The sequence below is a fragment of the Passer montanus genome, unplaced genomic scaffold, assembly GCF_014805655.1.
Source record: "Passer montanus isolate IOZ18808 unplaced genomic scaffold, ASM1480565v1 scaffold43, whole genome shotgun sequence".
In the NCBI taxonomy this organism is placed as follows: Eukaryota; Metazoa; Chordata; class Aves; order Passeriformes; family Passeridae; genus Passer; species Passer montanus.
The window spans coordinates 6,432,810-6,455,021 of NW_024369151.1; the positions used below are offsets into that span (position 1 = coordinate 6,432,810).

The 22,212-nt window shown below is 43.5% G+C and overlaps 1 protein-coding gene across 2 annotated transcripts in view; it reads left to right on the forward strand.

The window, feature by feature from the left end:
- Positions 1-474: 474 nt before the first annotated feature.
- ABL1 (ABL proto-oncogene 1, non-receptor tyrosine kinase) overlaps positions 475-22,212 on the forward strand; it is a 77,860-nt gene continuing 56,122 nt past the window's right edge. For both annotated transcript variants that reach the window (XM_039720028.1, XM_039720029.1), the window contains exon 1: positions 475-1,323. In XM_039720028.1, the coding sequence (XP_039575962.1) occupies positions 1,188-1,323 (136 nt within the window). In that variant the 5' untranslated portion in view covers positions 475-1,187. The remainder of the gene's footprint in view (positions 1,324-22,212) is intronic.

A 22,212-nucleotide genomic window follows, 5' to 3' on the forward strand; every position in this document is an offset into this window, starting at 1 on the left:
GGGAAACTCCACACCCTCCCTGGGCACCTGTTCCAGAGCTCTGCCACCCTCCACCTAAAGAAGCTCTTCCCCCTGTTGAGAGGAAACTTTCTATGTTTTAGTTTATGGCCATTGCTCCTCAGTCTGGCACCGGGGAGACACTGACATGGACTGCTGAGATCCCTTCTCCAGACTGACCCGGCCCAGCTCCCGCAGCGTCTCCTCACCAGAGAGCTGCTCAGCCCCAAATCCCCTGCGTGCTCCCACAGGAGCCTCTCCAGCCGCTCCCTGCCCATCTCTTCCCTTCTGGGCCACAGCACCGGGGCCGCGTAAAGGGAGGATCCCGGCCACTTTCTCAGAGGCTTCTCCCGGGACCGCCCGCTGTCCTTCCCCGCCCGGCCGGTCCCCGGAGCCGGCAGCGGGGCCGGGATCGGGCGGGAGGCGGGGGCGGCGGAGGAGGAGGGGCCGGAAGGGGATGTGACCGCCCGCGCGCCGGCCCGGCCGCCCCAGCGCTGCTCCGACGCCGCCATGGCCCCGCCGGGCCCCCCGGCCCCGAGGTAGCGGCGGTGGAAGGAGCCGAAGCCCGGTGACCGAGGAGCCCCCGTCCCATCCCTGCAGCCCAGGAGCGTGCCCGGAGCTGCTGCTTCGCCTGGAGAGCTGCCATGGTTCCGGCGCACCTGAGCCTGCCGGGCTTCAGCGGTGCTCGAAGCCGAATCTCCGTGGCTCTTTGGCCTTTGCTAACTCAATGCTATGCAAAAGAAAAGGAGGAAAAAAAAAAGAAACCTTGACAGTAGTTGTGGTGGGAATGGCTGTTTCCTGCCCTGGGTGAGCCCATGTGTGGTTTCTTGCTTGTGAGATGAACTAATTCTCCTTTACCCGGTGGAAGACACACTACATATGGCAACCTGAAACTTTGGTAATGCGTGGCCATTGCTGAGCGGTTGGAACTTTTACTCGTTCATTTTGTTTGTTCGTTTTCTTTTTTTTTTTGCATAAAGTCACCTAAGGAGCCTTCTTGCTGTCTTCAGGAGCATTGGAGGAATTTGTCTTAATTCTTCACCTCAAGTGACTTTATCCCACTGTGAGTGCAGCCAGTGCACCCACCCAAATACCTTCTCCCTCAAAACTCCTTCCCAGCCTGGAAGATCAGGGATCACAGACTTCTTCGAAAACTTTTTGTCCTGGGAAAGGCTGCCCATAGTTACTTTATGGGGCAGCAGCCTGGAAAAGTTCTTGGGGACCAAAGGAGGCCAAGTCTGCCTGCCCTGCACTTCATCAAAGGAGCAGGGAAGAAGGAGTCATCGAGGCATGCGGGCCCACACTGCAACGTCTTCGTGGAACATGGTGAGAAGTTTCTATTGGTATTTGGTTTAATTTTGGTTTGCTGAGCTAGGTACAATATGGATTTATTCAAGACCATGGAGCAGATACAGATAAGTACTTTATGGAAGTCTTGTTTTCTTTCCCTTGCTGCTTAATGCAAATCTTCTGTGATTTGTTTATTAAGAAAATACTTGGGTCAGATTGCTTGAAACCTGGGGAGAGGTTATTGTACAGCTAAAGGTGAAATGCAAGGAAGTAACTTTTTAACACTGTACAAGTTTCTCATTTCTGGCTTGGTTATTTTCTGGTTTGCAGTCTGGGAAAGTGTTTGATACTTTTTGAGTTGTCTGTGTCATCACACAGACCAGCCTCAGCCAGTGGTGATGCTGTGATCAGTAACAGGTGTTCTTTAATTATCTTTACCAAAGGGACTTTACTACTTGGAAGGGAAAAAAACCCCTTGTTCTGGGAAGTTTGTGAACTTACTGCTGTTATGAAAAGAGTTTCTTGGTGCATTTGGAACACCTTTGCTCAGTGGTTGCTCATAGCTGGTTAAACCCTCATCCTGTGCTGTGATGGATTGAAGTGCTAGAGGCCAGAAGTTTGGGGCAGAGTAACCCTGTCACTTGCTGGCCTTCTGCAAAGTGTGGGGGGAGTTCAGAATCTCAGGAAAGAAGCCAAATGAAAAACTCAGTAGGACTCAGAGGTAGATTTGGTGACTGCATCAAATTCTTCCTTAAACAACAAAAAACAACCAAACAACCCCCCCCACCCCAAACCAAAGAAACTGTAAACTGAAGGCATCTCTACAGAAGTGAGGTGCAGAAATGCATTGGTTTTGCTTAAACTTTGGAGCAATCCTTGCTTTTGCACAACACTTTAAAAATTCTAATGTTCTTTGAGATGACGTGCTGCTGGCTGCTGTCTTTGGCTGGAGAAAGTGATTTTGACAAAGCTTCTGCAACAGTTTCATCCTGTAGAGGAAGTTTATCTGTGCATAAAACAAAACTGCATCTGTAATCTTCATAGAACTAAAATTTGAAATATTTGCTGTGTCTGAGAACACAATCTAGTTAGAGGAAAAGTTTTTTCTTATTTTTTAAGGGCTGTGCTTTCTAGCTTTTTCTCATTCTGTATTTCTGGAAGGGTCCAAGGAATTCTCTGCAGTGTTCAGCAAACACAGAGATCCCACGTTTGTACTGCCCTGCTGAAATACTGTTTTGAGTTACTTCAGTGTTTTATTTTCCCATACAATGCTTGTGCACTGAAGAAACTTGATTTAATTAAGGGAAGGTTAGAGAATATCAGGGCTAACTTGGCCCTCTGATGTTAAACCTGCTGCTGGATTTTTCCTTGCTTCCAGTCCTGTGATATACCCACTCCTCCACCCCCAGTTTGGTTCCTGCTTTTACTACTTTGGACAGAGTTTCAAGGTCAGGTGAGATACAGCCAGAGCACTTGCTGCAAGCAATACAATATTCTTAGTCCCTTTGGTGTTTTGCTGTGGCAGAAAAGCCAGAAACATTCTTTTTTGATCATCTAACAGCAATAGGCAGATGGTAACTTCTTGCCAGTGTGACCTGAGGTCAGCAGAACCCAGCACATTCACGAGCAAAAATGGAATCTCTAATGTCCGTGTGCCATATGTCCACGAGAGACCTTGGTGTCTTGATTTAGAAAAGAATAAACTTGAAAGAGGACATCAGGGCTAGGACATCTGTTAAGAGAACTGCAAAAGATCAGCCTCGCTTATACACATGAGGAAAAGTTTCTTCCTTTGAATGGATGAAAAGGTGCTTCCAGGTCCTGGCAGTAGAAGGCAGTACCACTGTTGTTCGTTGTCTTCTGTGTTTGGGCTGCTCCTGTCCTGAAAAATGCCACATTAAAAATCTGGACAAATTAAGGGGGAACCAAGTTTGTTTTAGAAAGTTCTTCCTTATCCTTTCAGTAATTTGCCTTTGAAATACATAGACTGACATACTTTATAATTAATGAACAGATTGGTATTTAATGCCTTCAGTCCTATTGAGTTATTTTGCCATGGGCTGTAGTTCATAAAAATAAGATTGGTGTTTTTTCAGGGTTTAAATATTAGCATGTTTCCCTTTCAGTATGTCATTACACAGTTTCTTCTAAATACCAGACACTGTATCTGGTTTCTCTGTTGCACTGTGGGAACTGGTTTGTCCCAGGAAAATTGTGTTTCTGGCTTTTCATAACTAAGAAATGCTTAAGGAGAAATTCCATGGTGGGCCACTTAACCCCCTAGAGACAGGTGAATTCTTAAATGTACTTGTCTGAAGTTCTTGTATATTAAAGCCCATGATAAAACAAACAAAAGAGGTGGAACTTTTGGTGGCTGGACTTTCCTTTTAGTGTTGTTTTTATAGAAGTATTCACGATCCTGGTTTGGTGGGACCATTACCTGCAAAGTTCTACTGAGGCTCATACAGCAGGCACTTTGTGGAGGATCTGGATTGCTTCAGTGGTACCAGATTTTGGCTGAAAGTGTTAGTGAATATTATCAGATACTAACAGTGCAAGGCAAAATAACTTTCAGCAAAGTAATTCAGTTTTTCGATCGTCGCGCTCTCCGTAGCACCCAGAGCAACACATCGAGAGGCTTCTGAAAAGCCAGGGAGGCAACTGGCCAGAAATCAGCCCTGCTGCTGCTCAAATGTTCTGTGAGAATAATGCAGAAAGGCTCTAAATTTTGTCATGAGCTGACAATTGAGGAGTGCCTTAAGGGGAAAAAAGAAGCCCAAAACTTGCCCATAGATTTCTCTCTTTGTGCTGTTACTTTCCCCACGGAGGGTGTTTTACAAGCTGGAGTTCATGCTCGTGTCGTTACCCTGGGCAGCAGAGTAGCCCTTGCTGGGATTTTACAAATTTCACCCTGATGCAGATTACTCCAGCTCACAAATTTGCTTGCAAGCTTGAACTTGAGAGGAATTATAAAGGCAAACTTTGCTTCTTTCTCTCTGCTTTTCTTGGTGAGAGTTGAGTCTATGGTCACTGCTTTTTGGGGATATCCAGCTGAGAAAAAAGTGTGTCCAGTAGACAGTTAAGGGGCAAAACTCTGTCAGTGCACCTTGAAATTTGCACACTAGTGTATCTTGAGCCTTTCCACAATGTTAATTTCACCAAAACTCAAACTTTCTGAAAGGGAAGGTGTGTTCTTAGAGGGCTCAGCTGTGATCCCAGAGTTGGCAGGAGCTGACTGGAGTCTCTGGCAAGCACCACACCTTCCCTGACTGACTTGTGGAGGTGTTGCTGTGCTGAATGATGAGCAGATCCCCTGAAGCATGTTGGTAGAACAGTATCTCCAAGCAAAAGCAGCACTTGAAGGCTCAAAAAATGAACTCTAATCATTGCATACGTGATGCTGAGATGAGGAAGAGATTGATAACAAAAATGGTCTTTTCATAGTCTTTCATAGTGATAAAATGTGGTCTTGGTTTCTCTTGCAGCAAGTGAGTGATAGGGAAGCTTAAATGAGCTGTTTACCTCACTGTAAAGAGAGATAAACTGCAGAACTGGATCCATTTTTCTTAAACATTTAATGCTGAATATAGCTGAAGTCAGCCAACTACAGTCTCTGTCATATTAGATCTGAATTCTTTTTCTTACAAGGGTGCTGAAAGTTTTACTGCTTTAATTAGGGAGCAATTGTGCAAAATGGATCTATAGCACCAGCTTGCCACAGCTGCCAGTTGGAGATGTGCCCTATACAGTTCACTGTGAGGAAAAATCCCAACAATTAAAAGTACCATTTCCTACCTTATCGATTAAAAATAAGTTTTAAGGGTCTATATGTTTAATAATCCATCTTGTTTTATGCTGTTAAGTTTCATGTTTCAAGTACTTCAATTGTGAACATGAATAAATTACATTATAATCAGTTCTAAGCATATCCTGGGCTCATCCCACAGTGTGGGCAGCAGGGCAGGAGGATGATTCTCCCCCCTCTACTCCACTGTGTGAGACCCCACCTGCAGTGCAGTCTCCAGCATGGAAAGGACATGGAGCTGTTGGAAAGAGTCCAGAGAAGCCATGGAGAGCCCCAAGGGCTCTGGAGACTGCTGGGAGAGCTGGGGGTGTTCAGCTCAGAGGAGGCTCCAGGGAGAGCTCAGAGCTCCTCCCAGTGCCTAAACTGGCTCCAAGAGAGCTGGAGAGGGACTTTGGACAAGGGTCTGGAGTGACAGGACACAGGGAATGGCTTCAGACTGAGGGTAGGTGAGATAGACAGAATAAATCCTTCCCGTGAGGGTGGCACAGGTTCCCAAAGAAGCTGTGGCTGCCCCTGGATCCCTGAAGTGTCCCAAGGCCAGGTTGGACAGGGCTTGGAGCAACCTGGGGTAGTGGAAGGTGTCCCTGCCCATGGCAGGGTTTTGGAACAAAATGATCTTCAAGGTCTGATTTTTGTACTCATTATCCTTTATCCTACAGGGAAGCTCAATATGTCTTCCTTATATGCAATATACATTTATTAGATAGTCAATTGCCCATACATGGAAATGATTTAAATGAGACTCCTTCCATACTAGAACTGTTTCTTCAAACCCATGTACTTAAAACCCCTGCATTTATCTCTTTCCATTGTACCTCAGGGAATTTTTATACTCTGTCTCTGCTTCACCAACTGCAAAACCTGAGACTTCAAAGAAACTGCTTAACTACTCCTGACTCCACTTTAGACCATTCACCTGAAATTGGATCATTAGCACTGGCCTAATTGGAAGCCATTTTTTCGAGTCTGCCTTCACTATTTCAGGTTTTCATTCTGAACTGACAAAACTTTCTTTGTTGTCAGGCTGGAGATTTGGCAGCTTCCAAATTTCAATTTCCATCTCTATTAGGAGAGACTTATCTCCAGCTTTTGGGATCATTGCTTATGAATCCAACTTCCCTGTGCCTCAGTATTAGCCTGGTTAATGCTGACATCTGCTGCATGCTGAATGCAGATTTGTTTACTGCCTCTGACTGTATCCCTTTTCATCATAAAAACCACTTGCTGTATTTTTTCTTGCTCCAATTATCAAATACTACTAGGTTATGCTAAGAAGCTCTTCCACAAAACTTGATCTATGGATGGGATATGTATGGAAGGAGACCTAAGACTTTTTAAACTGCTTTTCCACAGGCTGAGGTGGATGATGATGATGATGGGGAAAGGCTAATCCCTTTCCTGGGCAAAAGCAGTTCTGTGCACTGACTAATCTTTGATAACTTGCCATGTTTAAGCAGTTTATCTCCTTCATGACAAATAGGTAGTGGTTGCTCATATGCCAGACTTTCATTAACAGATTATGCTAGTTCTGCATTCTTATTTACAAATTTTAATAGGGAGGCTGTGGTAGGAAATCAGGGAGGCAAGAGAAGGCTACAGGGTATTAGCACAGAAATCTTCCCTTGTAGGCGATCATCTCTTTCAGCACACTTCAACATGCACCATCAAACTCTCAGTATTTTGCATTGTAAAGTTTAAATCTGAAGCTTGAAAGTGAGGAGCTGACAAAGTCCTGTTGCTGAGAGTTGAGAGTCCTGAGTTTCATCCCTGGTGTTCTCAGTGTCAGACTCTGTGGCAAATCATGAGGGTGCAGAAAGGTGAAAATGGCCTTGGAAAGTCTTGGGTCACTGTCACTAGGGTGGTGATGCTGTTGGGTTGTGCCTTGGAGCAACAGGGGTGTGTTTCCAGCTGTGCTTGTAGGAACTGTGATAAAGCAGACAAGAAATGGCTGGGAGAGTGCTTTGACAGCCCTGGTGTGGATGGGACTGTAAGCAGAGCCTTGGCAGGTGCCAAGTGAGGAGTGCTCTTAGCAGTGGGGATGCAGAGCTGCAGGAGTTAGTGCAGCTCTTAACACCCAGCTGACACCAGTGTTGTGTTCAGTAAAGGTTCAGAGCACCTGCCGTGGGTTTTGGGCTGTTTGGAGTGTTTCAGCATCTCCAGCAGCTCCCTCAGTGTGCTTGATCCACCCTGTAGAGTTTAAAACCTGGGTGGCTGTGGTACTGTGTGGGTGGTCACTGGGTGTTACAGGTGCCATCTCTTTCAGCTGTATAAAACACTCTGATTTCCATTTACAAAGACTGAAGGAAGTGCTTGAAACACTAGTGATCCGGAGTATTTTTGCAGATAGAAAAATACAGATTTTGCTTTCCTTTTTCTTTGGCAGGGGGAAGGGGCTGCCTTCTCTCTGCAGTGTCTGCACCCAGCAGCGTTCTGTCAGTTCAGCCAGGCTGTGCCATTCCTGTGAGAACGAGTTAGTCTCCCTATAAAAGGTCTGTTGTGAATCCCAGAAGTCCTTTGCTGTAGGAACATCCAGAGCAGCTTCACCAGGAGAGGGATTCTTGCTTCTTTGCTTCTGTGACTCTCTTATCAGTCAGCTCTTACTCTGCTCGATGTTGATTGAAGATCAATCGAAACAGTCTGTAGAAGTTATTAATCTGCTTGCCAGAGTGTCCATTTAATTGGTTTAAGGAGGATTCTTGGGCAAAAAGGTAATGAACATTCAATTTTAGTGAGTAAAGCTGCCTAAGGCAATGTCTTTCCTTAGTTCTTAACTAAATTAGTTCTTAGTTAGTTCCTAACTCTGGTCTTTAAACTTCTGTGTTTAATGCCAGTGTTGCACTTAGATATTAAGCATAATTTTTTGTGAGATTGCTGGAAGTTTCATCATGCTTGTGGCAAAATTTGATATAATTCTACTAAAATGGTGTGTTGTGCTCTGGGAGGAGTCCCTTTCTACACATTTCCTTGTGTGTCCCGAATACCAGCTTGCTTTAATTTTTGCTTAAGTACTTTCTGAAATTAGTGTTGAAATTAGATTTAGGGTTTTTTTCATGTGTATTTTATTTTTCGCCAGCATTTTTTCCTGGCTGTTACCAGCTGGGTTGTGAAAAGCAGGAGCTTGCTTTTATGCAGAGTGATTGCTGCTAATTTACATGGATGCGAGCAAGCTCATCATTCTTTCATGAGTGAGGAGACTGCCTGATTTATGTTGTGTCATTTCTGAGCACTGTTTTTACCTAATGAATAGAGTTTCACAACAGATTATTAATCATTAAGACTTTGGTTTCATTGTGTGTATTAAAGAATCAATATTGCTACATGTTGCCTGCCTTGAGAAGCTGCTTATCCATTAGTGCTGCTTTTCTAAGGCATTCTGGTGCATTTATCATTTTGGCTGACTTCACTTCCTACCTTATTCCTGCCACATCTTCCCAGGGCCTGAGCTGTGTCCAGTCTGCCTCTCTGTAGATTCCTCCTTTGAAGTGCTGTCTGAGCAGTAGCAAATGTTATTTGCTCCAGTCTCTCCTTAGAGCTCATGAAATAGTAAAAGGCTGGACCTTCCTCTGCTGTGGTTTGCACTCCACATTTGCATCAAAGAGGGAGTGATGGCCTCAGAAACTGGGAATAATGTGTGATGAAGACTATATTGAATTACATACTCTGCTGCCTGTTGAATGCCTGGGTTTTGGACGGCAAGGCTTGCTGGAGGACAGGATTCCCCCGTTGTCTGCCCTGCTGTTTGTTCCCTGTCCAATGTCCATCTCTGCTGGAAGCACAGAGTGACCTGGGCATGTTCCTGACGCTGCAGAGGAGGAAATTTCACTTGCTCTGCACATCCAGAATCCAAAACACACCCACGTGGGCTCTGTCAGGTCCTGTAGTGACCCCAGTGAGCTATCTCCTGTGCTCCACACCTGGGGAACTGATGGCTAATTCATGGCTTTTTTTGTGTCTGTGTGTTCCCAGAATAAACAAGGCTGTTTTTCCACAGGCTGAATGTGTGAATGGTGGTGGGATAAGGACATGGAAACTTTAAATAGGAAATTCTTTGGGCTTTCAGGAAATGTTTGCTCTGTCGTTTGTGTTCAAGCTGCCCAAATTCAAAGGCTGCTTGTTATGTTCAGCCTCATTTAACATACCTGGTTCCCAAGCTCTCGGTTCCTGGCCTGACCACAGAGGGTTATCACAGGGCTGTTATGCAGTAAACACAACTGTTTTCACTTGGGTTTTTTGTGAATGACATCATTTAATTAATTAGAAGTGCTTAAAATTATTTACTTCATTAAAATTTAAGCTTTATTACAAAGGTGTAAAGCAAATTAAATTGTCATTTGGGGCACTGGCCACCAGATGTCTTCTGTGACTCTTCACTAACTTGCTCTGATTAAAACAATCCCTGCAGTGAGAATCGTCTTGGAAATGAACAAAAGTTTAATGGAGAACCAGGGTCAGAAGTGACAACTGTGAATTTCAGAAATAGTGGCTGTCAGGTCTTTTTAGATACTACTAGAACCTGTAATCTTTGTGCACTTGCTTGCTGATGAAAAAAGCATGGTAGGTGATGTTTGCTTTCACTGTTAATGGGAAAATCTTGCTCCCTCATCTCCTCTAACTCCATTTCAGCCCGTTCTTTGTTTAAAAAAAAAATAAAAGAAATAGTTTTCAGTTCTACATTCCTTTTCACTTATTGATGTCTTCTGCAATTGGTCTAGTTCCCCTACATCTTTTGTTATGCTGCACTGACATTTAAAAAATATAAATCCTTTCCTAATATTAATATTAAATATTAGATTCCTCTTAGTATAGAAATTGATTTGGTAAATCCTCTTGTAGCATTGAGTTCAACATTTGTGAACATGAGCTTTTTATGGCAAGGATGCTCAAGGAATATCTGGAAACAAATTCAGCCTGTGACACTTATTTACACAGTTGGTGTTGTCTGAATGTCAGAATTGCTCTCACGGAGCTAATGGTGGAGTTAAATTGTCATGAAGTCATAACAATGCTTACAAAAGCAAGCTGTAATCTAGTAATACTCTATTTTACTCAAATCTCTTTTGGGTGAGAATTTTGTAATAATGAAGATTTAGTGCATCTAGCAAAATAGTTTAAGCTATAAATATGTATTTGTGAATTGGGTTTTCTTTTTATTATTTTATTGGCTCTATGTTCTTTTCATTCCTGATATAAGTCTGACAACACACAATGTTAATTTAAAAACTACATCCCATTTTAGCCTGAATAACTGGAACAGCTATTAGAGCTATTGTTGTCTGGCTACACCTCATGTTTGCAAATAACTTAGGAAAGCTCAAATGAAAAGTTTTGAATAAATGCCAAGCTGTTATTTCTTCTTTAATATATTTAGCTGGATGAATAAGAAGCTGCATTTAAAAGTCTCTGCAATCAAACCATTAGTTCTTACAAGACTTATTGATGGATTGCACTAAATGTGTTTGCTATATACATTTTTTTTTCTCAACGTGCAGCTATTTAATAGAAAATAGATGTCCTTTACAGGAAATGAACTGGAGGGAAGACAAAGCTCTTCCCATCATTTGATACTGTTGATGTTCATGTAGAAGCTGTAATTTCCCTGGGCTCTGCAGATTGTCTGTTATGTCTAAATAGTGCCTCCCACGCTGAGGGTGCATGTCAAGGTGCTATCATGTTTCAGGTATTAAGTAGTAATTACTGTTATGAGTTGATCACATAAGACAGTGTAAGTGTTGCTCAACCTTTCAAATCCCATGTCATTGGGAAAAAAATGTGTTGGGGAAACTTCAGTCTAATTTAGACCTCACTGTGAGAACTGCTGGTGGTTTTTACCTTGCTGAAAAGTGGGATACTAAGGCTTTTCATGGCCACAGGTACACCACCAGATGTGGTGTGGGTTGTTGTGCTTGTGAAATACAACTTGGAGACATAATCTGGGAGTTAATTCTGGATTTGCTGCAGCAATTAGTCTGGAGAGGGCCAAATCCTGAAGGCTGTGGCTGGTTAGCAACATGACCTGAGCTACCTCTGAAGTAGGTAATATTTTGTGCCAAGCAAAAGGAGGAATTAGAATAATAAAGGTTGGATTTTTGGAGGCAAATGCTAGCTTGAAATGCTAATATAATCATGTTGGTGACTGCAGTTTTGCCTCTGCAAAGCAAAGGCAGTGCATGACATTTCATTGAAGACCTGCTGCAATGTTGATAAGCCGACCTCTCCTGAGAGGAATTGTGAACTTCACTGAGCAGCAGCATGGCTTTGTAATCGTGGCTAAAAACACAGGATTTGAAAAACATTAAATGAAAATAGATCAGTGCTGCATTCATTATCAGGTAAGGATTCAAAGAACCGTGAAATGTTAACTTGAAATATTTGCATTCCGCTCATAGGAATAAGTAGCACAAATCCAGTGAGGTGTTTTTGCTCTGATTTGTTAACTTGGTCTGGTTTTCCCCAAAAAAAGTGAGTATTGCATTGTGTTAGCCATGCCCACATCATTTAGTCCTGCCTAACTAGAGAGGCATTAAAAACATCGAGGTGAAAGCCACAGACAGAGCCATTGCTGTGCAGCTCAGACATCTCTGTCATCTGCAGCATAGATTATTCCTAATTCCCAAATTAGGAAGTGGTGGGCTTCAGCAGGATGATGTGGAGCCCCTGGAATGAGACACATCTCAGGCCATGGGCAGCCTTGAATCACCCAGTGCTGGGGGTGCCTCGTCACCCCAGTGCCCTGAGTCACAGCAGCGGTGGCAGAGCTTTGTCTGCCCGCAGATAAAGGGTGGATGCTGTGGCTGAAATGGGGAGATCACCATCAGCCACCTCTGAAATTACACCCTGTGGTAGCCAAAGTGCTTGGCTGGGCTGAAATGTCTTACCTTTAAATTGCTCCATGGATGTCACAGTTTTTAAAATTGCAGATCTAGGAGGAAGGTGGCTCTTCTGTGGTTATGAGGCTTTCATCTGCTGAAGTCGTGTTTCAGAAAGTTGATGTGCTGCTTGTGAAATGCTCCCCTAAGGCAAACAAGCCCTTCGGGGAGGGGGACTGAGGGCTGGAGTGAATCAAACAGGCATTTTACATCTCAATTATTAATACAGTACTTTTTTATGATTCTCAAATTGGAATTGCTAGCAGCTGAATTTTAAAAATGTAGTAACTTCTAAAATTTTTAGGAGTAAAACTAACCCTGTGCAAGTAAAGGTGCTGTCTTCTACTCCAAGACCTCTTTACTTGCACAGTCACACTTGGATTGGAGTTCTCTTTATCTTGCTGCAGTGTGTTCTGTTTGAATCCATGGTCAGCCATGGGGAGGTGTCCTTAAGGGATGAATCCAGGGCAGCCCTGCAGAGTAAGGTCTTATCTGAGAGGGCTCACACTCAAAAGGTAATTGCAGGGTGCACTCCTGACATATAATCAAATTCTGATTTATTTAAAATGGATCCAAATAAGCAGTGCTATTAAAAATTATTATCACAAGGATGCTGAATGCAAAGCTGAACAAATGGATTTCTTTTAGAGTACAACAAATTGGATTAGAGTGTGTTGGATGCTTCCCCTTGTGCCTCTCTCCTCATCAAAAACGTTATTTAAAAAACCAATCTGAGTGCAATGCTCTAGGCAAAAAAGGGATGCAGAAAGAGGTCTGTGAGAGACCTTTTGTTCTGTCAGTGCACCTACACCTTGACTCCATGTTGTGGTGGGGCTGAGCAGTGTGAATGCAGCTCCTGCCCAAACAAAGCCCCACAGCAGCCAGGCATGTTGGAATTCACCTCCTTGTGCTGTTCTGACTCCTCTGGAGTACAAATCACCCTCACTGACTCTTGATTTCAGGGGCTGACATGTCAATCTGAGCATCCAAGGTTTGTGGCTGAGGTGAGGGAATTACTTTTAGCCTGGCATCATACCTGGGATGTTTTATGAAGCTTTGGCTTGAGGAGCTGGCCTTGCCAGGGGATGGCCTGGGGGTGTTTCATGAGATGCACAAGTAAAAGCAGCTAGCAGGGATGGGGAGGAGAGCCATGGAAATGTTCATGGCTCCTCCAGGGTTCTTGTGCTGCTGCGGGGGCTGTGAGCCAGCCTGGGTGACAGAGCTCCTGTTACTGTGACACCAGATAAACCACACCAGGGACTTTGGATCCTGCTTTTCCTTGTGCCACCTCCACTCTTCCTCCCACACCTGGCCCTTGCACACAGTAGCGAGGTGCTACTAAAAGCAGACCAAATAATACAGGAAAATAAAGCAGCTTTTTCTTTGCACCTGACATCAGTGTTACGTTGAAAAGAATAATTGAGATTTTTCTCCAGTCATTTCTCCTCTGTGCTGGGCTTGTCCTTGGATAAGTAAAATGTATATTTTCAGGCTGGGTAATTGAGGTTTATGTAGGTGATTCCAGGGATGCACCAGTGCTGAGAAGTCCTGTTATTCCTTGTAGCAGGGAACAGCATCACAGATAGTTAACAAGTACCTGCTTGGATTGTTCCTAAGTCAAAACCAGATCCTTTATCTTTATGTTCTTTGTCATCATAAAGCTGCAACTTCTTGCTCTATAACCCATATAAATCAGTAATAAGATTTCTTCACAGGAGGGAAGAGGGTTGAAAGTGTGGAAGTGCTTAAAGGTCGTCAGAGATGGAATAATTTGTGTTTGCTGGTTTAAATTGGAAGTTCTGCCTTTTGTACAGATATTGATGCCAACGTGGAATGCTGTGCATGTGTATTTGGGTTTGATTTGTTCATTGGAGTGGATGAAGATTAAACTATGCCTGGATAACACCTCTAGTAGATGCCTATCCTATAGCCACCCAAATTTCATCCTTTGAAAATCTGTGTTGTGTATCCCTGATATTTCACCCTCATCTTGTATCTGCACACCTTTTGTCTTTCAGTGTGCTAAAGCTGTTTATTTTTATTTGTTTTGATTATTTTGGGGTTGGTTGTTGTTGGCTTTCCTTGTCTCTATCAAATTGTTGCTTTTTCTCTTGGAGAAACAACTGTCCATTTTCAAATTGGATGCTCTTGCAGGTTGAGTGATTGTTTTGTATTGTGTAAGACTATGGAAATCCTGCTGTTGAGCTGGAGCAACTGAAATCCTTGTTTAGAAAGGAAGTAATAATTTCTTACTGCCTGCTGGAAAAGCTGTTGGCCTGCTCCTGCAGGTAACCTGCCAAGGATTTAAGAAAGAAAAATTGGGTTTTATCCTCTTTTTTCCTGGTTTTAAGATGGTCAAAGCTGGCATGAAAAATAGTGGTTTTCAGAGAGGAGCTTTGTCTGCCCAAAGCGGCAAAAAAGAGCAAACCTAATCTTGTTTTTCTTCTCAGGTCAGCTTTTAAGTTCTTGGATATATTAGCTTGCTATTGAAAATAGTATTTCTTTCTTTCTGCCACTTTAAGTAAAGGGTGATGGCTGCTTTGCCTGCTCAAATTGATATTTTGGCATCTTTCTATACTTGTTCCTTCTTGGTGCAATTTGGGAAGATTATCTTTAGAGATTGGCAGTGTCCTTTTTGGGACAGCTGGACTTGGAAGGCCGGTGGCATTTGGATAAGGTGACATCCAGACATCTCTGACATCCCTGCTCTCCTCTCCCACCACAGCCTGTGACCCCTGAGCTATTGATCATTGCTTCTGTAATTAAACATGCAAGCTGGTGTAACTCCTGAGCAGCCTGATGGTAGAGAACACTTTTGCAGTCTCTAAGGTGCAAAATACCACCTCCAACAGCTCAGTGGAACCAGAAAATCAGACTTGTTCTTGGGAACCTTGCTTTTTAGCTTTCTTGATGACATGGATCAAAGCTTTTAGCCAAACTCATCTGTGTGACTGGATCTGAGCGAAGCCTGAAGGATTATGTGGACAGGAGGCTGTTGTGAGTTATAACAAGAAGCTTTGTTTTGAAAACCTGTGTTTTACTCCTACATTGCAATTACAGGGGATGGGACTTAGATTTCCACTTTGTTCTTGCCAGTTGTTGAGGCCTGACCTGGAGCTTGCTGGGAGGTTGGCAGTGTGATTGCAGCACTTTGGAGCAGGACAGACACTTGGGACTTCCAGTTCAGACACTTTTTCGCATCCAGCCTGCAGATTTTTATCCCTTTTAACAAACAGTCGCAGAAATTGAAGAAACAATGCACAGGTTCACGTCTCAGCAATTTCTCTTCTTCCATGAACCCTGACCAACACAGCAATGGGAAAGCAAGAACATAATAGTAGCAAAATGTGATGTGTGTCTCCTTTATTCTGCAAAGCCTGTATTTTAGGGAAGATTGTATTGCTGGACTCAATAGTCCAGAAACATTGTCCTTCCATTTCCTCTACATTGTCTCTTTCCTACAAATACTATTTTCATAAGATGCAGTCAGAATTAATGCCTTTTTTTTATATATATGTCTTTTCTGTGTCATAAAATAACCATTCCAGCTGAGATCAAGTTCATGCTTCAGCATTCATATTCAAAGGAGAAGTCTTAGGGATTATCAAAAAGCTGAAGCTGGAGGAGGCCATCTTGCCTTCTTGATCCTTTGGGCTTTGAGATTTTGGTTCGGAGCATTTGGTATTTTTTTTACCTCATGTCTGGGGACATTTTATCATCCTCCTCTTTCCTGTTCCAAGCAATTACCATTTATTTTATCTTCAAGCAGCAGCCTGTGGCAATAAATTTTAGGAAATTCCTTCCCGCCCTTTATTAAGCCCTACATAATAGCTTCCGCTACTCACTCATACATTCATTAGGAAGAATTAAACGAGTGCTGGCACCCATTAGCAGAACGTTTAATAACCTCTCCAAGGGAAGGTGCAGCAGATTGGAATAAATGAACAGGAGCAAAAACAAATGAAATAACTTCATAGAATATGCTCAACTAATTCGTTCTTAGAAAAACTACTTATTTACATGAACGTAACACTTCAGAAGCTGTCAGGTTGAAACCCCTGGCAGAAGAGTCCCTGAAGGCAGTGACAGTGGGAAGGGTTCTGGGCGTTTTAGGAGAGAAAAGGCATTTTAGTGTGTCCTGCCCACTTCCCCAGCTGCTGGTGCTGTCAGCAAGGCTGATGGCTGTGCTTATGGACTGCAGGGAGGACATCTGTCCTGTAGGAGCTGGGCCATAACTAACAGCTCATCTCATCTGGTAGCAGCCACACCACAGTCCTCGGATGCCTGTGATGGCTGATTCCTGCCAGGATGGGCTGTGGGGCAAACACAGACCTCAGACCAGTGAGGAAATTACCCCTCCTCCTTTGGTTCTTAACTATTGTTTTAAAGGACATTGACGCTCAGCCGAGAGTTTGCATAAGAGAGATCATAGTTTGAGTACCCCTAAGTGGCTTTTCCACAATAAAGATATTGGAGGCATTGCTGTAGGGAATTTCCTTAGGAAATTTCAACTTGTAAAGCACCGGAGTTGCACATTACAGGAAGAGTTTTGCCACTAGTTCTAGTACTTTCCATTATTTGACAGCATTTTAATTTTTATGTGTATGATCTGATCCACGCAGATGAAAGAAAGCTGCTGGGACTCACGTAGATCCAAGTGCTCTTTTGCTGGATATCCATTTCCTCTTGTCTTGGTGGAAAACAAGCAGAGCTTTGAGATGTGCTCCTGTGTGTAACTCGTGACAGCTCCGTAGCCTGGTGTAAAACAAACACCGTACCCACGGTGGGCTTGCAGTGTCACAGTCAGTGTCTCAGCAGGGCTCAGCAGCCTTTCCTCCTCCAGCATCTGATACTGACACTTCGTTTTCACACACTTCAAAGCTCCAGACTGATTCTCTGTTGAAAAAAAAGAAGAATTCTAGTAAATAAAGCAAATGAAAACTCTACAGTAGCAGTTTTTATGGCTAACGTTTCATATTGGCAGTGCTGACAACCTTGTTTTCATTTTGCTGTTACTTGTTTTGGAGACAAAAATGTCATTGTTCAAATGTAATTCAGGTCTTGTGGATGAGAGAGTTTTTTGAGATTTTGTGTTGTTGGGTTTTTTTTCTGTAGTCATTTCTGATCTCATTTGAGGAGCTCAACGAGTTGAGAACAGTGACACAATAATTGCAGTTATTGAACCAAAGATGCAGTCTTAAGACTTTTACCTGGATCACTACATTTGATTGATATTTTAATTTGGTTTTCTGGCAGATGAAAGATAATGAGAATCAGTTTGCAGTTGGAAATATTTGCACTGGAGAATTCCTTATTTTTTTAATTATTGCTTTTCCCCTGCTTATAGTAGATATGCAAGTTTCCTGTTTGAGATCCCTCATTATATTTCAAGCATCAACAGCATCTGAATGGAAGGAATATGTACAAATCATTTCAATATGTTGCTAATATACTCAGAATATCTTTTTCTAGTTTCTCTGCTGGATAATAGCTCGGATAACAGCTTTCAGACACGTAAATAACATTGCAGAGACATGGTGCAGACTCCTTAATGGATAAACGGATTTATGAACCTGGTTATTTGCATTGCTTTTTAAATGGCCTGATGACCACCCTTCATCTGAAGGAAGAAATAATTTGGGTAGATTTTGAGCAGATTGGTTTGGCTTTGTCTCCTGCTGTGCTAGGTGGACAATGAAGTGTTCCTTAAAGCAGGACTGAACCTGCAGAAGAGCAGGGTGAAATGCTGCTGATGAGCTGATTTATTCCTGTGGGGTCACTCCCCTGCTAGTAAATAGCAGCGTTGGTAATTCTTGCTATTTTCTTGCAAGTTTGCAGTATTTCCTAGCTGAAATACTACTGGATAGAGGCAGTAAAAGCATTGATCACATCCCTCCAGCTCCAGCTTTCCCTTCTCCCCCACTGCTTTCCTTGTGGTGCCAGTTGCTGCTTTTGGAGGAGATCTCTTTCCATTTTAATTACTCTGGAAGCTTTTGTCCCGGCTTTGAGAGACTTGCCTAAAGGCACAACGTAGATTGCAAATGGTTGCTCCCTCGTATATAAGCTAATAATTATAATATAAGCTAAAAATTGTAATAATATCTTTATCGCCTTGGAACAATTCCCTGCTCCCTCCGTCCTCTGGAGCAGCAGAAGCCATTCAGCTCTGTGACATTTGATCAGGAGCTCAGCTTGCTAATGGATTTCTGATTGTTCTCCCAGCCCATTCTCCTGATGAATGGTGCTCTGGCAGTCTGGGGAGCCCACAGAAAGGCTCTGCCATCCTGTCATTGCCTTTCTGTGGGAGAGAACAAGAGCAGGTTCCCTCTCCTGCTCAATTAGATAGCTGAAATTAGCTTTCCAGCTCATATTGGCTCTTTCCAGGCTTGTTGGGGTCGGCTGTCACTTGTCTCTGCCCCAGCACGGGAAAAGGTGGTTCTGGGCAGGCCGTGCTTTCGAAGGAGTCTGGACTCTTGCTTTTGGTCTTCAGTTGAGTTTATTGTTCCTTATCGACAAAGTTTTTCTGTCTGTCCAGCCGAGGTCTGATCAGCAAGACAGCCAAGGGCACTCTCCCCCGCCCACGGGGCAGTTGTCTCTTTTATAATAAAAACTGCGTATAAGATATTTACCTTCAATTTCCAATACTTTTCGCCCTTGTTGGCAAGTGCACTTTCCCTATGAACCAATCCACACATGCCAGCATCATCCTGGACATGGATGCCAAGGAGAAGAAAGAAGAAGGACAGGGCACGCCCAAATCCCTCCATCTCAGAACCCCTGACCCCCATGTACAGAATTTCAAACCCCCCTGTACAGTGCTCTAACATTTTTTCCTTCACCCTGTGATTCCTACTACTGTGCCACTTAAACTTTTGTGGCCTGTAATTCTTCATATAAGGTTGGCAATTTGCTCCATGAGTTAAGATCGAATTTCCAGGTGTCTTTGGCTTCCTGCCAGGGTCTCCGAGCCCCTGCCAGGGCTTTGAGACATCCAGGGCATCCAGAGAGATGCTCTGGGTTCCGACACAGGGTGTCTGGTGGAATCCCTCTTTGCTTGGGGAGCCTTGAGCAGGTTTTCCTGTGGCTGTTTCACCTCTGAATGCCTTAAAGCCCTGCTGTTACAGAGCTGTCTGGTGCAGGGCTGTTTGTGGGAGGTGTGCTTTGGGTGGGGGGTTTCTCTGCCTCCTGGACAAAACTCCTTTTTATGCCAGACTTCTTCATTTCAGGCCAGGGAAGCCATGTCTGCCTGGGGTCAACATGCAGGGTCTCTCTGCAGAACTGCCTTCAATAGGGCTTTTATGCAAGGAACTCTTAAATGTGCTGTGGCTGTTGGTTTAATAACTCAGGTGTATGGTTTGGAATATCTACTTGAGGGCTTGTGGGTGCTAGTGGGAAAATTCAAGGTGATCATTTCAGTTGTTACAGGACAGCAAACATCTTTGAAATAAAATAACATTGTAGAAAGAAAAATTTATTCTTAGGAATGATTAATTAAAGTGTTTTTATCAACTTAAAATCAGCATTTGTGGCCCCTTTACCATCTCTTAAGAACCAGAACCAGCTCATTCCTTTCTCTTGAAGGATTGTTTCCCTTCTGACAACTCCCAGAGAACCACAAAAATGAATTTTGGGCTTTGTAATTAAGATATCTTGAGTTATTTCTGATTTGTCAACATGACTGATGAAAGGGGTTATACATTTATTTTCTTTTCACTGATATACTCCTGCATGTGGAGGCATTCTGGGGGCTTTGTGGGTGTCAATCTGCAGAGTACCAGCCTGCAGACTTCACTGCAGGAGCAGTGGCACAGCTCTGCCTGGGGAGATCCCCTTCAGGCTGTGCACCCCCATGTTTTGTTTTCTGGAAAACTCCAGGCTAATTCAGCCTGGGGGGTCGAGCCTGTTGAAGATAGCCAGTGATAAATGATGTTTTATCAACCTACATAATAAACCTTAATAATACCTTGCAGGATGTTTTACTCCCATGCATCTGAGGAATACCTGCTGAGTGATCCAGCTCACATTTCAGCATATATGGCCAGCTTTAAAAAAAGTAACTAATGAATTGTTGGCTTAGCTTAGTTTTATGGCTTAGAAGTTCAGGCTGTGCATTTCATTCCGTCACAATTTCATTATATCCAACAGCTGCCTCTGGCCTGGTTCAGATAAACAGTATTAACTTGTATTTAACCCCAAACCCTGTGTGCACAGGCTGTGCTGCCTTTCCCTTGCACAGGTGATTTGTACCAAGGTAAATCCTTTCCCTGCAGGCAGCTGGCCCTAGGGAGAGCTGATGGGCAGTACAGGAGTGCCCCATGATCCCTACCTGGGCTTTCAGGAGCAGTTCTGATGGGACTCATCTTCTTGTGAGGAGAACATTTTCTCAGGACGTGCTGTCTTTTGGTAGCATTTTGAAGTGGTGCTCCCATAGTTCTAAGAACCTTTTCCCCAAGATCTTCCTACTTGTCTAGGAAGAAAGCCAGTTTATCCTCCTCTCTTTCTGTTACTCACTTGTTTTGACTGGCATTATTGCTCTTCATGATTTTTTTTTTCCTGTTTCCATGATCTTTCTGCCTCTTTGATTTCCTGCAAACCTAGTAGAGCTTATGGATCAGTTTCAAAGCCACCAAGTGCAGACCTCCTGGGCTCCTCCCAGGGCCACAATACCTGACGGTGTCACATTGCCCAGTCCTGTCCCTGCTGAGATGTGCAGCTGGAGCTCCCCTCTCTGCCCTTTTGTTTGACTCCTCCATAAAAGCAAGTTGATTATTTCAGCTTGCAATAGTTGTACCTGTGCCCTGTGGACAGGCTAATACAGCTATCTGTACAGGCTTCCATTATGTCTTCATTCACAGTGCAGAAAATGAAGAAATGTGTAGGGTTTTTTTCCTGTCAGTCTGTAGTGCTTTGGTTTAGTAACTGGTTTGGGGCCTTGTTTGCTGTTTGAACTACTCCATTTGTGTTTTTAGTGTTTTTTGAAAGCATGCCATCAGAACAGCATACTCAAGTGTTTCCAAACTTCCCAACTACGTAGAGAATAATCACTGTGCCAGAACCACCAGGAATCTTTCTTATCATACATGTTTTTTTTTTTTCCTTTGATTACAGTCTTGTTGAAAGACAGTGTTCAGGCAAACATTCCTCTTTGTGTTCCCTGGGATGGGCTGTCAGTTTGTTAGGCTTCCAGCAGTCCTGTTTATTCACGTGTGCCTTTGGAAGAGTTGCAACACAGCAGGCCCATTTTGCCTTTGTTCGCTGCTAAACAATTAGAAAATAATTTATGGCTTTGCTTTTGCTTTTGAATCTCCTAAGAAAATGATGGCATATTCTTACCCCAAGAGCTGCAGCTCTGAGCCCTTTGCATCAGAGAGAAGCTGTTCCTCATCTGTGTTGGCACAGCATTGGGGCACTCTGCTGATGCTTGGGCCATTTGGCTGTTACTTAGAATTAAATGAATAATGAATTTTCCCATTCATCCAGAACTGGCTAAGTGTTAGAAGTGATGTATGTGTTAGATCCCTGCCTGGGAGCAGCAGTGTGACTGAAGAATTGAATGCAGTTCAGGCAGGCTGGAGTATCCATGAGTGTGTGGGATCATTAGTACTTTAGGGTCCATCTGCCCCCCACTAGCAGCCAGTTGCTGTGTCTAACAAGCAACTGAGATTTTATCCTAACCCAGGAAAATATTTGTGTTGTGTGTATGGAATTAGCACCTAGGTTTATTGATCATCTAATAGCGTTGTCCTGGGCTGTTTAATCTGTTGAAGGTTAATTAAAAAAAGGAATGGCCAGCATAGGGACTTGATTGTTAATCTGAGTGTGACTGTGCAGAAGTGAGTTCTTTATGGACTGAAATTGGTTTATAAGCCTCTTCTAGATTGCTTTCCCTCCGCCTCCTGCTCTGTGCTTGGCATTTTTTTCCCAGCTTGACATAAATATTTGGCTAAGGCTAAAGGGATGAACAGAATTACATACTATCAGCAGAATTAGAGGGGGAAAAAAGGTTATTCTGCCAATCACATCATGCGCTGGGTAGAGCAAAGACTTGACTTAATGCATTTTATTGTATTTGGCATATGCTAAGCAGGATGAGGATCCAGTGGGTGCGGGTCATCGCCCACTGCCAGTTTCCCAGGCTTTGGGAGAGCCCTCCATCCAGGAGTTCCAGCGGGCTGCGGGCTGGAACGAGCGGCATGTGTCGGTACCCGCGCTGCAATGTGACCTCTGCTGCATTCCCCGGGCTCATTCCTGGCA